The sequence below is a fragment of the Scleropages formosus genome, chromosome 8 (assembly GCF_900964775.1).
Source record: "Scleropages formosus chromosome 8, fSclFor1.1, whole genome shotgun sequence".
Classification (NCBI taxonomy): Eukaryota; Metazoa; Chordata; class Actinopteri; order Osteoglossiformes; family Osteoglossidae; genus Scleropages; species Scleropages formosus.
Window position 1 is genome coordinate 31,828,953 of NC_041813.1, and position 15,735 is coordinate 31,844,687.

At 51.5% G+C, this 15,735-nt stretch overlaps 1 protein-coding gene across 1 annotated transcript; it reads left to right on the top strand.

Annotated features, from left to right (window-relative positions):
- Positions 1-2,112: 2,112 nt before the first annotated feature.
- On the top strand, positions 2,113-15,481 carry LOC108941794 (sarcoplasmic/endoplasmic reticulum calcium ATPase 1). Its single transcript, XM_018764646.1, has 25 exons — positions 2,113-2,210; positions 2,361-2,497; positions 3,870-3,887; positions 4,314-4,396; positions 6,489-6,593; positions 6,847-6,985; positions 9,037-9,117; positions 9,197-9,282; positions 9,386-9,683; positions 9,832-9,998; positions 10,231-10,319; positions 10,472-10,574; positions 10,752-10,883; positions 10,976-11,101; positions 11,320-11,538; positions 11,759-11,870; positions 11,978-12,201; positions 12,375-12,595; positions 12,778-12,980; positions 13,085-13,170; positions 13,344-13,477; positions 13,669-13,786; positions 13,900-14,017; positions 14,608-14,651; positions 15,172-15,481. The coding sequence occupies exons 2-24, from the start codon at positions 2,380-2,382 to the stop codon at positions 14,610-14,612; spliced, it is 2,985 nt and encodes a 994-aa protein (XP_018620162.1). The 5' UTR covers positions 2,113-2,210; positions 2,361-2,379; the 3' UTR covers positions 14,613-14,651; positions 15,172-15,481.
- The last annotated feature ends 254 nt before the right edge of the window (positions 15,482-15,735 follow it).

The following is a 15,735-nucleotide window of genomic DNA, read 5'->3' on the forward strand; positions in this document are numbered from 1 at the left end:
AGGACAACATAAAGTCCTTCGGTCCTTCATCGTCGCCACTAGGCGTCCGGCGCCGGCAGGAAGACCATCCTCGACCCGCGACTCTCCAGTCCCACAAGGAGCTGCCACACATCCATCAGCTGCCATTCACTGCCCACCGGGGCTCGAACAGGAGCCGTGAAACGTCCGTTTCTCCGCGCCGAGCCTGACATCGCAGCCCGGCTCGGCATGCAAATGGCCTGGGGGGGGGTCTCGGGTGGCGCGGCCAATCGGAACGCGTCCCCCTCCACCTCCACGGGGGCACTTCAAGGCACCCGATGACAGACCTGGAGCCGCTGGCAACTCAGAAGGCCGGCGGGCAGATGACCCTCCCTCCGTTTGGAACGCAGTGGATCCAAGAAGAGCTGCAGGAGGAGCGCACTCTGGGCACGCGAAGGCGGCGATGCGTCGTACACGCGGCACCGGCGGCACGGCCTCGGAAAGCAGCAGACGCACTCAGCGGTTCCGGTTACACACGGCCCAAAGGCTGCAGCGCCTCTGTAAAACGAAGCCAGCAGACAGTGTCCCGGTGAAGGACACGCGGTGCTAACAAGAAGGTCGCAGGCGCCCTCCGTCGGGATAACTTACCACGGAGGGCACGTGGCGACGAGTGTAACCCTGTAACGCTAGGGAGAGCAGCGAGAGGCTACCTGGTGCCTAAAGGCGACCGACACACAAGGGTACTAGATGTTCTGCAGGGGGCTGCACCGTGCCCACCCCCCCAGAGCTGCTCTTTCTTGCCCCCCTCGGTAGAGGCTCACATTCTGCCCGGAGTGCTAAAGGAGGCTTAAGTGAACCATGTGCCCACATACCAGCACCCCCCATCGTATCCCCCGTCTCCCCCAGCCGCGCTCGCTCTGGAGGTCTTCCTCGGGGTTACCCCGGCCGGCGGAGAGCGCCTCCTCCCCAGCAGCACAGGGGCGATGGAGAACTGAGCTGTTCTTCCCTCACATACTGTGTTTTTACTGCAGTGACGGGGGGGAGGGAGGGAGGGAGGGAGAGGGGGTTCGTCTCGCCCGGCGCCTCGGTGTGGTGCTCAAAGCAAACCGAACCTGGACCCTTCACCCATTCATACAGTGGGTCACTCTTCTCCTTTTGGGCAGGGTGCTGTTGTACCATGCTGTACCAGGGTACGATGCCCTAAAACCTTACGCAGGCCACTTTTCATCCACGTTCTGCCACCTCCCCCCGCAGAAAATTCAGTAAATTTCTTCACATCATTTGAGGTTTTTCTCTTGCACTGACTGACCCCCCCCCGCCCTCCCCCCAGGAGAGTCCCTCCCACCGCTATCTGTCCGCCCGGGGTGGTGAGTGTAAGTGTGAGTGTGAGTGTGGCGGAAACATTGCCCAGCCTTGTTGACGAGATCCGGCCTGCGCTGTCCCACCCCACCCCACCCTACCTTTACTCCGCTTTTTACGCTCATTTTGGAAGCTTTTTTCCACTTTACACAATGTAATTGTTACTTTTTTACTGCGTTGCGTAGCCAGTGTGTTTATCCAAATAAAGTCACTTTTTAACGGGACTCAACTGTGAGCCTTCGAGGGGTACAGTGGCACGGACCCACTCGGCCTACGGGTCTGGCTCCTGTGTGACACAGCACATCTTCAGCACCCCCGCCCCCCCACTCCCAGTCCGCACCGCTCCCATAAGTCACTGTTTTCCACTCTGCTCTCCAGGCTGTGTGTAGTGTGTGTGTTCTGCTAAGAAATCCTCTCCCCTCAGATGCTGCAGTGCCCATCATCGCCATCCTAAATACCCCTTTTTTAAATCTCTGCCACTTCTCTCCCCCCTCCGCCCCCTTCCTTGGCCCAGACACCTGAGCTGTCGTTCAGCCCCCCACATCTTGCTCCTTTGCCCCCACGGCGCCCCCCCTCCATTCTACTGACCATGCATGTTCCAAAAACAGACACCATTTACATTTGATGCAACCGCCTCTACAGTTGTTGCCCAATTCCTCTAACCTACTCTTCGCATGTCCCGCAGGCAAGCTCCACCCCCCGATGCCCATGCGCGGCCCCCTCGACCGTTGTGGAGCACCGAGCGCGTTCGCTGGCACCAATGGGACTCTCCGTGGCTGTATAAAACCCAACGTGAATGAGCGGCACTTTGCACTTTCTGTCAGTCCAGCGCTCCTGTAGGAGGAGGAGAGAGAGCTCAGTGAGAGGGGAGAGAGAGCGAGATTTAACAGGTGGTGGGTACAGTTCTCCGACTTTTCACTGCTTAACAGAGCTAAGGAAAGCATGGATAGCGACACAGCGAAATGCACATGTATGCGTGTGTGTGTGTGTGTGTGTGTGTGTGTATAGACACACTTGTGATTCTGTCTTTCTTCTCCTTGAAGTCTCCCCGAATCCAGAAGGATGGATAACGCGCACACGAAGGAGCCGGCTGAATGCCTGGCGTATTTCGGGGTGAACGAAAACACGGGCCTCAGCCCCGACCAGGTCAAGAAGAGCCTGGCCAAGTACGGCTACAACGGTGAGAGAAGCGGAGCGACGAGTCGCGGGCTGAGGGCCGAGGGCTGGGAGGGAATTGTCGGGGCGCAAGAGAAAACCGGGTGCGCCCTTGGCGATGCCTGGGGACACACATGAATTCCTTCTAAGTGACAGAGAGGAGCAGGGGGAGTTCAGGGGTGGCATGGCCAGCTTTGAAGCGAGAGTGCAAGAACGAGGTCAGCAGCGGCGATGTGAAGGATGGATGAATGGTCGAACGCGTGGATGATAGGGGTCGTGAACGGGGGCAGGGCTACCGCGAGCAGTACCGGGAGGGCGAGCGAGGGGTTTGACTGCTACACAACTGTGTCACAGGACGGCCGCTGGCCGCAGCAGGTGTGGGAGATGGTCTCTGGACGTCTCGAGCTGTTGCAGGACCCGCTCGCTAGACCGCTTCATCAGACATACCTCCACTGGTCTCCTGGGATGTTTCTCGTGGCTCGTTGGCCGTGATCTCAGATGTCTAGCGAGGATCTCGGGAGAGAGGAGGGAAGCGAGGCGCATGAGCGCTTGAGGGTGAATGATGTAGGAAAGTGTATGAAATGGACAAGTAGAAAAGATCTGACAACAAGCAGATGACACCTGAGCTGTGTATGGTGGCACACACCAGTGGGGTCTGGGAACCGACAAGAACTGACAGGAATGAACGCCATGTACATTGGCGCTGGAGGGTCAAGTGACCGGCTGCAGATAGAAGACATTTAAATGGAGAAAATCCGTTAACTCCTTCGAGAGAGTCTGGTCTTGTCTGGTTCGCTTCTCTGCTGAAGCGCAGCTCGGTTAACTCCTCTTCAGAGTCCGGTTGGCTTTGGTTCGTTCTGCTGGAGTCCAGTTGGCTCACAGCGCTGTTGGGGACGATATGCTGGAGATACCAGGTTTCAGGTCTCGGTGATTTGATGTCTCCAAACTCGTGTCCTTGAAGTGTGCAGACCGTGGTTCGAAGATCACGGCAGATGATACCACGAGGGCAGATGGAACGCTCCTCTGACATCGGCACATTTCTGGAGAGGGTAGCCTGTTCCATGCGTGTGTTCTGCCCTCTCGCAACTACATGTAACCTGCAACTTCATAAGACCTAAGGGTAGAATAAACCATGCCCTTCACACTCGCTGCGTTATTCTTACATCCGGCGTAGTGCCACAGCACAATGAAGCATTTGCACAATAATGTCTCATTGGATACAGTCTACTGGGAAGAGTTTCGAACCTTTGCACTTAAGCACAGTCTTCAGTCATCATTGACTTGCTTAAAGATTTAGAGAATGATGCCGTGAAACTGCGACAGATGGATTCTGCTCAAATCGATAACTCTCTCTTTTCTCCCTTTACTCCCTTTACTCCCTTGGTGGTCCCTAACAGAGCTTCCAGCTGAGGAAGGTAAGAGCGCCACCCACCCGTGTTACTGCTACACACACTTCACCTCGCTTCCTGTCGCACCCTATTCTTGAGCCTCATCTCACTTGCTCTGCTTTCACTTTCTCTACATCAACACGTCGACAGTCTTTCTGTCCTTCGTCAACATGTTAGCGCTCATGTTGTCACTCTTCTGTCAGTTCTGTGACATCATGACAAGCCCCCCCCCCCACACACACTCTATCATTGACTGACACATGTCCTGATGACTGAGTTAAGAGAATGAATTAGACCTTAGTGCTCAGGTCTCTTAAGAGCACAACAGCCCTGGCCAATAACATATCTGCATATATAGAGTCCAGCAGAAGTTCTCAGCTTTTCTTCATGATACACGACACCAGAACCGCAGCCCCAAACACTCTAACTCGATCTTCTCTCCGTGTCTCCAAGGAAAGAGCATCTGGGAGTTGGTTATTGAGCAGTTTGAAGATCTTTTGGTCAGAATTCTGCTGCTGGCAGCCTGCATTTCATTTGTAAGTACAACGTCTCTTCATGGCATCATTCTCCAGTGAGATCTCGAACTTTGCTTCGTCCATTCAGTCATCTTGGGATGAGTGCTTCGCGTTCCTTCAACTCAACTTGCAAAATGCACTCCTGACATGTAGGGTTTCGATTTTAGTGAAGCGAAGACTTCATTGAGCTTGTTAATCTTCACAGCCAGAATGCCACTGGCTGTGGACATTTGTCCACAGAACCAAAAGCGGAATCACTGCCTTCACACCAGTGTCAGCTGTGGACACCATCTAGGAAATGATATTAGGCTCATCATTTAAAGGCAGGTCTTGGCTAATGCACGGAGGAAAAGGATGTTTTGGTGGCCTGTAAGATCTCGACACATCGACAGCACATAATTTGCTTGAGAGACAAAGCCCACCCCACTATTTCCCCACTCCCACAAGCCCCTGCTCTACCAGACCAGGCCACAAAACCTCCCCTGCATGATACCTCCACTTTGGAGGAAAGCATCAGTTAAATAAATGTAACTGGACGGGCTCGGAAACACTCCGATTCATACGGCCACATCGAAAGACTGTCCGCTGCTCCTGGGCCAATGTTTATAGTCATGTGGTACGTCAGGGGACACTTCTGGACCTCAGGGTGTATGTTGTCATCCTTTTACCCACGTGCTCTCACACACTGTCTAGCACGTGGCCCCGTGGTAGCACTCTGGGCTCCTTCAGCTAGTGATCGGTGAAAGGGATGTGGTCATCACAGGCCTCATGTAATGGCTACCTGGCAAGTTGGGGCAGAGTAAGCGCACGTGTCCGACTGCAGCAAATTATTCTCATTTCATTTCACAACTGGGAACGAGTACGAAAAAGCAACGCTTGTCTTCACTCCTCAGGACAGCGACTGAGCAAAGGCAGCTCTGCAGTACGTGTTTGTTTTGCCACTTTGTTGGGTTCTATCTGGCCTCCCCTGTTGGAGAAAACAGGTGGCGATTCTAAGATGACATAAGACCCAACCTGCTGTTCAAAACCATCCTTTCTCTTAGTGCCAGTTTACGGAATGGTCCATCCCAACTCGTCACTGCAAGTATCGGCTTCCCTCTACCCCCTATACCCCTCTCTTGCTCCCTCTTAAAATTTGTTTTGGAGCACAGAAGCAGGGGTTTGTTGGGGGGGATTGCAGTGGACATGGGATATTAATTCCCACCCACCCTGTCACACACTTTCCGTCCTAGGACAGCTGTCATTATGGCCTTAGAAGGAGAGAACTGGGGATCAGCAGCAGTGGGGGTGGGAGATGTCCGGTTTATTTTAAGAAAGTCTCAAGCCGGTTGGAGAAACAGTATCCTTCAGGAAAGGTCAGGGATGGAAGGAGCCAGTGGTTGCCAACAAGGAAGGATGAGAGGGAATACAGGGCAGGGGGTAGGAAAGGCCAGGTAGCATTCATATCACATGATAATATTGCTAAACACAACATCGTAAACGTGGACTAATTTACGAGGATACAATGGTGTAGGATTGCCGAACATCAACTGGCCGAGTGGTCACATTTCCGTGAGCAACATGAAAAGAGCGATATCCTTCACTGGCCACTGCTCTGAGAAAGATGATGTGGCGGAAAAGAGAATGTGCTATGTGCATGAACATTTGTGGCACTTTCTCATTCATTTGACAATCCATTCATAATTAACCTTCGACGAGCCATACGTTCAGTTCTAGCAGCTCGGTAATCTCTTCTGCTGACCTATGGCATATGGATGCTCGGCCATGAAATGAAGCTCAGAGCTGAAGTCATTCTGGGTCTCTAAGAGTGTGGCACGCAGACGTGCCATGTGAAGCAGTGAACGGAGAGCTGTCCCACCACCCCGCTTAACTGACAGAACGTGTGACAGAGTGCAGTGTGTAACGACAGCAAGAAAAGAGAGCGGATGGCATCTGCACCCTCACCGCATTGTCGAAACCTGCAAATACCGGCTAAAGCCAAGTCCAACTGCAGTTTGTAAAGACAAGAGGGGGTGGACGTCAGAAGGGTCCTATTGTTTGTGGGAACTCTTAGGGCTGCCAGTACCCGTTGCCTGTGCTCAAGTCCTCCTTTACGAATGTCCCTTGTGCACAGGTGCTGGCCTGGTTTGAGGAAGGTGAGGAAACCGTCACCGCCTTCGTGGAGCCCTTTGTCATCCTCCTCATCCTCATCGCCAATGCAGTGGTGGGAGTCTGGCAGGTGAGCACAGCACAGGTTGAAAACCAAAAGGAAGAGCCATGCCAGCTAAAGGAAGATACAAAGTCAAACTTAAAGCATGGCACAACATTTGCAATAGACATCGGGCCCATATTTCAGGCACCGCACTGGGCCTCTGTTGCCGTAGTGGCTCACTGTCACCATGTAGTGTCACTGTCCCACGTGGAAGAGTATGCTGCTCACAGGCAGATGCTTGTGGGGGAAGCGACTGACTTTGGGGCCGCTGCTCTCCCAGGAGCGCAATGCAGAGAGCGCCATTGAGGCCCTGAAGGAGTACGAGCCTGAGATGGGCAAGGTGTACCGTGCAGACAGGAAGAGCGTGCAGAGGATCAAGGCCAGAGAGATCGTGCCCGGAGACATCGTTGAGGTGTCCGGTAAGACAACCGCTCTGCAAACACATTCCCACCCCTTCGCGTGAGGTTCTCTGAGTACTTTTGACAAACAGAACCACCATGGCAGAGGTGTGAGGGAGGGGCGGGGGGCTCAAGCCTACGTCCCTCAGACAGACAGAGAGGCTGTGTGGCCATGTAGGGAGGCAGTGGATGGCGAGTGAGAGAGGGAGGGAAACCGTGGAGAAAACTTGCTGAGAGAAGGAAAAAGTAAGTGTGGGTATAAATACAACGCAACATGTGTCCCCCTCCCTCTGCTCCCTCGCATGGCGAAACCCACCTGTTGCCCTCCATATCAGCCCATTCCCACCCGCCCCCTCGGTGCAAGCAGAGACACCCCACCGGCGTCCTGTATCAGTGTTAATTTACTGCGGTAAAGTCAGTTAGGCAGCGTGAAGGCCCTCTCCAGGGCTCGCACTGTAATCCCTACATGCCACTTCACACTCGGTGAAGCGAGGGTGAGTGAATGTGTCCAGAGGGCACCACAGCAGCGCAGGATCGGTGAGAGCGCGACGGGCGAGTGTGCTGAGCAAGGCTGAGCGACAGCGTGAAACGGCGAGTTTGAGCCACCAAAACAGACGAGCGCCTGTTCGGCTCCGGACAGCGTAATGAACCCGTGTTTCCCAAGTCGAACGGACCGTTTTGAACTCATGGACTTGTCTGAAGGCTAAAGAAAAGAGCGCATTTCAAGTGCTTTACGCTCAGCCCTCATTTAGTGAGGGAAAAACGAAAAAACGCTGCATTGGCTTCATGCAATAAACACGTGTTCAATGCAGGCACTTTACCGTAGTTCAAAGGCATTTTACCAAACAACCACTTTATGTCCACAGAACAAGAGCGGATGTAAGAACGCCAGTTGCTTTCGCTCTCGCGTTATTTCATAAAAGGAGCGGTTCAGTGGCAGTGTGACGCACCTGCTGGGATGCTTTCGGGCTTCCTGGTACCCCGGTACCGACCGGTGCCACGAGGGAAACAATCGCGAAAAGTACCGCAGTGACAGTGATTAATGAGGGAAAGCTAGACGCCTCGACCACATTATTCCAACGAGTACTTTTGTGGAGAAAACAAGTCACCTGTCAGGCACCACAACTCAACGCAAGCTGGATAAGAACAACGTGAAATTTAAGGTTAAAATTAAAAGTGTGGTACGTACGTTCAGCACTTGTGTGTGTTGGCAGGGCTGTTCTTTCGTTCACAAACACTACTCTCCCCTCCTCCGGGTGCTGCGGATGAGCAAGATGCACCCAAAAACAGGACAAAACACACACTGTGCTCCACACCCGCTGCACAAAAGGAGCCTTTTAGCAGCAACGTGTTTTTAAGTGTAAAAGTGGCAAACGGAGCACTCAGCGGTGAAGCACTTCTTCACAGTGACAACTGCTCAGTTTTTGACTCAGCAAAAGCTTGAAACAACAGCCCTCTCAGAAACACACAATATAAATAAGATAGGTAATAAAACATATCTTATTCACGTTTTTTTCACGTTATATGTAATTAAACGTATATTATTAACAAAATAAAATAGCCCTTAAAATCGACACCACCTTCCCCTGTAGCTCTTTCTTCTTCCGGCATCCAAACCGTTTTTAAAATATAAAAATCCAGACAGTGGATAAGTGGTTATTTGATAATGACAAAAGATATGATATTGAAAGACCAGTTAGACATTATGTTTGTCACAAATATTATGAATTATGTTGGTGGTATCCTTATCATATATACACTTCAATATGTTTTTTTCCCTTAATTTTAGGAGACTCTTTTGTTTAGAAACTGACTGCGTTTTTCATAAAAAAGAATGGTAATTTTACACCTCTTAGCCTCACAGTTTACATCACATTTACTAGCCAAACAGCTTTATTTAAGGTAATGAAGAGATCTTACAGTTTTTGTCTGCTTATACCAGAAGTTAGATAATGCAGCTAAGGCAGGACCCCCATGGGCCCCCATTCATGAGTTTCGAACCTGAAATACCCTTCCTTATTTACTTGTCTACACATGTGTCGCGATAACACTCCTGTCCTTCTCTTTCCTAGTTGGTGACAAAGTCCCTGCAGACATCAGAATTACCTCCATCCGTTCCACCACCCTGCGTGTTGATCAGTCCATCCTAACCGGTGAGCCTTTCTTTCCTTCCGAGAGCACCTCCGACTCTTCTGCCCATTCCACTTCCTCAAGCCTCTGTGTTCCTTCCAGGTGAGTCTGTCAGTGTGATCAAACACACTGAACCCGTCCCTGACCCCAGAGCTGTCAACCAGGACAAGAAAAACATGCTCTTCTCTGTGAGCGTCTCCTCGTCAACCCATTTTGCCATTGCCGCTGTCTCAGTGGTCAGATGCTCACCTCAGAAGGAACAACCTCCACAACATTTTGTGTTCTCCTCAGGGCACCAACATCGCTGCTGGCAAAGCCATTGGTGTTGCCATCGCCACTGGTGTCTCCACCGAAATTGGCAAGATCCGTGACCAGATGGCTGCCACAGAACAGGAGAAGACACCACTGCAGCAGAAGCTGGACGAGTTTGGCGAGCAGCTGTCTAAGGTCATTTCGCTTATTTGCGTGGCTGTGTGGATGATCAACATTGGCCACTTCAATGACCCAGTCCACGGTGGCTCCTGGATCCGCGGCGCCGTCTACTATTTCAAGATTGCCGTGGCTCTGGCTGTGGCTGCCATCCCAGAAGGTATGAACGAGAACCACTCAAATAGCACTTAGGCAAAAGCTCTGGCAATCTACACAGACTATAGAAAAGAACTACATATGTACTGTATTTTTCCTTTGAACTGCCAGCCACTTTTGCTCTATATAAATGCGTGTCTGCTGGCCTCCAGGTTTGCCTGCTGTCATCACCACCTGCCTGGCGCTGGGAACCCGCCGTATGGCCAAGAAGAATGCCATCGTGCGCAGCTTGCCATCTGTCGAGACCCTGGGCTGCACCTCTGTCATCTGCTCGGACAAGACAGGCACCCTCACCACCAACCAGATGTGTGTAACCAAGGTGAGAGAGCAGGTTGGACAAGTCAGAAACGTACAAAAGCTGAGCACTAGTTGAACCCCTTTCCATCGTCAGCTATTTTTCCTGAGGAATACAGGAGCAGGTTACCATAGCGGAGCCATGAAGAGAGCCACGCACTCATGTCATTTGGTTGGATTGGCTCATGCCTCATTACACCAATGACTGCAGTCCATTTCCAAAGGGTAATGATTCCTCTCTCTTCCTCTCCCACCAGATGTTCATCATTGACAAAGTGGAGGGTGATCACGTGTCCCTGGAAGACTTCAACATCTCAGGCTCCAAGTACACACCCGAAGGAGAAGTGTGAGTATGGCCAACGCTGGAGTGACGTTCAATGTCCGCCATCCCACATCGGAGAACTGAGCGAAGCAAATACAGCAAACATGGGCACGCTCATCTCAAATGGCCTTCTTGAGGAATTTGAGTCACAGAGTTTCTTTCTTTGTGCCATTCAGCACCAAGGGTAGTGGCAAGGTGAACTGCAGTATGTACGATGGGTTGGTTGAGCTGGCTACTATCTGTGCCCTGTGCAACGACTCTTCTCTGGACTACAACGAGGTGAGTCGATGCCCCCTTTGACCCCATTCACACATGGGCGAATGCGTTGTGTAAGCTTTGCGCTTCGTCTGCTTGTCCTATTCCTGGTTCGCTTCCACGGTACTCCTCCTTTCCTCATTGGCTTGTCTCTCACTTTCTGGATCCTTCCCTCCTCCCAACCCCTTACCTACCCCACAGTCCAAGGGGATCTACGAGAAGGTGGGTGAGGCCACTGAGACTGCCCTGTGCTGCCTGGTAGAGAAGATGAACGTGTTTGGCACTGATGTGCGCAACCTGTCAAAGGTGGAAAGGGCCAACGCCTGCTGCACTGTGAGTAGGCTCCCTTCATCCCATCCCTCATTACACAACTCCACAGAGCGCAGCATTGTAGTGAGACTAGGACCTCTGATTTCCTACTACAGGTGATCAAGCAGCTGATGAAGAAGGAATTCACACTAGAGTTCTCCCGTGACAGGAAGTCTATGTCTGTCTATTGCTCCCCTGCCAAGAGCTCCAAGGCTCCCGTTGGAAACAAGATGTTCATAAAGGTATGCTTGGACCTGCATCGGTCTGTCTGACCATGACAGATGACATCTCCATCTGCCTTTGCTTACCTTTGAGTGATTGCTTTTCATTGAGCTGAGAGCAATGGTTCTGCGGCAACCTCCAAGAGTAGGTTCATTACTCCTCCTGCATCCTCTCTGTACCTTTGTCCCTGTGTAGAATCTGCCCCAACTCCTCCCACATCTGCTTTCCTGCCTCACAGGGTGCACCCGAGGGTGTGATTGACAGGTGCACATATGTCCGTGTGGGCACCACCCGCGTGCCACTGACTGGCCCAGTAAAGGACAAGATCATGGCCGTCATCAAGGAGTGGGGTACTGGCCGTGACACTCTGAGGTGTTTGGCTCTGGCCACCCGTGACGCCCCCCCGAAGAGGGATGAGATGAACCTGGAGGACTCCACCAGGTTTGCTGAGTATGAGGTGAGATGCAGAGAATTTGCATATTATAGTCTGAGAGGGTACTGGGCGAAATGGCCCCAATAACAAAGTCCAGGGGAAGATACTGTCAGTTTGAGAGTTGACACAATACTTTTAGAGTACATACCTTCTTAACTCGTAACCGATGCACTCTTCACCATCTCCACTTAGCTAACGCTAAACTTCATGCCCACTACAAGCATCTTGTCCCTTCTCCCTGCAGACTGACCTGACCTTTGTGGGCTGCGTGGGCATGCTCGATCCTCCTCGCAAGGAGGTCACAGGCTCCATTGAGCTGTGCAGGGACGCTGGCATCCGCGTAATCATGATCACCGGTCAGTTACGCCACTAACCCTTCCATCCTCGGTGTCTGCGGGTACAAGCACTATAGCACTTATTTTGCCAATTTGCCTCCTCCGTCGCTTCCCTGCTCTCCACACAGGTGACAACAAAGGTACTGCTGTTGCCATCTGCCGCCGCATCGGTATCTTCCATGAGGATGAGGACGTGACAGGCCGCGCCTTCACCGGACGCGAGTTTGATGACCTGGCAGTGACTGACCAGCGGGAGGCTGTGCGCCAGGCCTGCTGCTTCGCCCGTGTTGAACCCTCTCACAAGAGCAAGATTGTGGAGTATCTACAGAGCTACGATGAGATCACGGCCATGGTGAGCGCCGACGCACAGCCGACGCACACCTTGTCAATGCAGTGAGACCAAGTAGTAGCCACACGAGGGCAATCGACTTTCCCAAGAGTTATTGAGGTCCCAGTCCACAAAAGTTCATGTCCCCTAACGAATCGTCTTACTCGCACCGGCCACCCTCTCACCCTGGCATCCAGACAGGTGATGGTGTGAATGATGCCCCCGCCTTGAAGAAGGCTGAGATCGGCATCGCCATGGGCTCTGGCACGGCCGTTGCCAAGTCCGCATCGGAGATGGTCCTGGCTGATGACAACTTCTCCTCCATCGTGGCTGCTGTTGAGGAGGGCAGAGCCATCTACAACAACATGAAGCAGTTCATTCGTTACCTCATCTCCTCCAATGTGGGTGAGGTCGTATGGTGAGCTCCTGTCCCCGTCAGTCTACCCTCCCCTGTCAATGTAACGTATGTAAGCTACAGGTTTAAAGCATTTGCTAACATATGGAATTATGTATCAGCTAGTCTATGAGGGTCACTGAAAGATCAATCTGTGAGCAGCAGGCGCTATTTGCTCACCTTGCCCCTCCCCCTCTCCCTTTAAGTATCTTCCTGACGGCCGCCCTGGGTCTGCCCGAGGCCCTGATCCCTGTGCAGCTGCTGTGGGTGAACCTGGTGACTGATGGCCTGCCTGCCACTGCCCTGGGCTTCAATCCTCCTGACCTGGACATCATGGGCAAGCCACCACGCTCACCCAAGGAGCCCCTCATCTCCGGCTGGCTCTTCTTCAGATACCTGACCATCGGAGGTACGTGCTCAGCTGCCCCATCTCTTTGATTTAATCCAGCCTGGAGGTCACTGTGTCTGCCCCAAATGGCCTGCACACCCCCCACTGTATCACTTCCCTGCTAGGCTATGTGGGAGCTGCTACGGTCGCTGCAGCTGCCTGGTGGTTCCTGTATTCTGACGAAGGTCCCATGGTCACCTACCATCAGCTGGTAAGCCATGTCCCTGAACTACTACACCCACTATCCCTCAGCTGTGTCCAGCCATCCCTGGAGTTCAGCAATCAGGCAACAGCTAGAGAAAACAAAAAGACACATCCAGGTTTGGTGTCCCCGGCGATATGAGGGACTTTCCCTAAGACCGTGCCTTGCGTCTCCTTCTACAGTCCCACTTCATGCAGTGCACCCCAGAGAATGAGATCTTCCATGGCATTGACTGCGAGGTGTTTGAGGCTGCAGAGCCCATGACCATGGCCTTGTCTGTGCTGGTCACCATCGAAATGTGCAACGCCCTCAACAGGTCAGAGAACAACACAGAGTGACCGCTACCCTGATTCCTGTCCATCACAGGCTTTACTTTCTGAGCTCCAAAGGTGTTTTAGCTTTTTGGGGGTCACGACTGAGGGGTGCCCATGATGAGTCTTCCATCACAGCAAATATTTCTGCAGTGCCAGTATTAACTAAGCCCACTACATGCTCTCACTTGTGCAGCTTGTCTGAGAACCAGTCCCTAGTGCGCATGCCCCCATGGAGCAACGGCTGGCTGATGGGAGCTATGACCCTCTCCATGTCCCTCCACTTCATCATCATTTACGTGGACCCCCTGCCTGTGAGTCAACCACAAGTCCACTTATCCACTCCTGACATGAGAGGCTATGCACTGCGCTAGAGACACGTGGAATCGACACCCTGTACTAACCCCCAACTTTACCCACCCACCAGATGGTCTTCAAGCTGACCCACTTGAACGTCACTGAGTGGTTGATGGTGCTTAAGCTGTCCTTCCCAGTCATCCTGATTGATGAAGTGCTGAAGTTCGTTGCCCGCAACTACCTGGAAGGTAAGAACTGGCCTGGCAGCCAGCACACATATGTTGCTGTACAACGTCCCTCCCTCACTGGGGTCACTTCCACTGCTCACCTGGCCAGGGAGAAAGGCTACAGACATTTGCGTATACAACACAAAACCACTTACACCTTTCTAAGTCACTTCTTCTTCCGAACCTGCAATGTAATAGCGATGCAGTCCATTGTTATGTGGACCTCTGTGTGACAAAGTGTGGCGATAGATAAGAATGGTGTGAACACTGCGGTCGCTCCACACTCCAAGTGGACTGACAGCTCTACTTGTTCTTATTTTTCATAATGTCCCATTCAGTATTTGGAACATCACCATACATTGATATGCAACACTTGAAGGCTCCATTTCGCAATGTTTTATCTCATTTGTAAGAGTGTTTGAAAAAGTGATGATTCTTGTTGTCCCCACCTCTAAACCTCACTTCCTTTCCCTAGACCTTAGTTCCTGAATTCCCTCTGGTTTAAACCATTCTTCCTAAAATTCTCTCCTCCTCTTTTCCTTTTTTCCCCCCATCTACCCCATCCCTCATACCTTCCTCCCCCACTCACTCCCCGTTTTATCTCATTACAGCCTAATCCTGTTTCCCTCCTTCCATTTCCCCGTAACAAAGCAAGGTATCCCACAATGCCCGGCCCTCCCTTTGCCCTTGACTGCTGTACACTGTGCTGTTTGTGTCGCTATGGCTGTACCTGCAAAAGTGTCCATAGTCGTACTGTGTTCTGCTGTGTGTCTCTTAGCAGTCGTTCATATCGGCAAACATTTCTGTGTCTGACAGCTGTCTGTGGGCCGTCAGATCAGCTTGCACGCCGCTGTATTTCTCTTGTTCGTGTCCGATAGGCCATACGGCACTGATGCAAAACAGCTGCGAATGATGCTGTACGTTAAATGCCCACAGGAACGCAGCTGTTGTATTGTTGCATGCTGTGAATGTAAAAAAAAAAAAAAAGAATGGCTCTGACATCATCCACTTTTAGTTGGACATGGAAAGGAGATGTCAGCCGTGGAACGCGATGCTGTACTAACAGCGCTGAGGAGAGTAGTGGCATCCTTGACTGATGGCAGCGCTGCGCTAACAGCTCTGTGCGGGACTTCCTGGTGGCCTCACCGTCTTCCTTCTCTCCCATCGCGCATCAGAGAAAGATGAGAATCTACTGGCAAAGAAGTGGAACTGAGAGCAGGAGGAAGAGGAGGAACAGAGAGAAATGAGGGAGACGGCGCCCAGCCGGTCACTGGAAGAGCAAGGAACAACCCCAACATGGACACTGAGAAATCAAGCTAAAGACACGAAAACAAAAACTTAAAAAAAAAAAAAATAAATAAAAAAATATAAATAATTCTGTATATGGAATGAGCTGCAGTTAATATATAGGTTAAAGTTATGAACAGTATATTCTAATAACAATCATTTTATTCTTTAAAAATAAAAATGTGTTTTAAAGAGAAATCAGTTCTGAGTTTGTTTATCACTCACTGCTGGTTTTACCATCAGTATCTATGCAATGACATCTTTCTTTTTTGAATAAAACCATTTGTGTAGAGAATTTTTCTCCATTTATGCACCTGTTTGTTTGTTTATGTCTGTTACCTGAGCAGTAACAGAGCTGAACCAAACTGTAGCAGTAACTAGTGGCTGTCATGCTATTCCCATGGCGTGGATGCGTCGGACCCAAGTGCAAGGCACAGGAAGCTTGGTCAAGG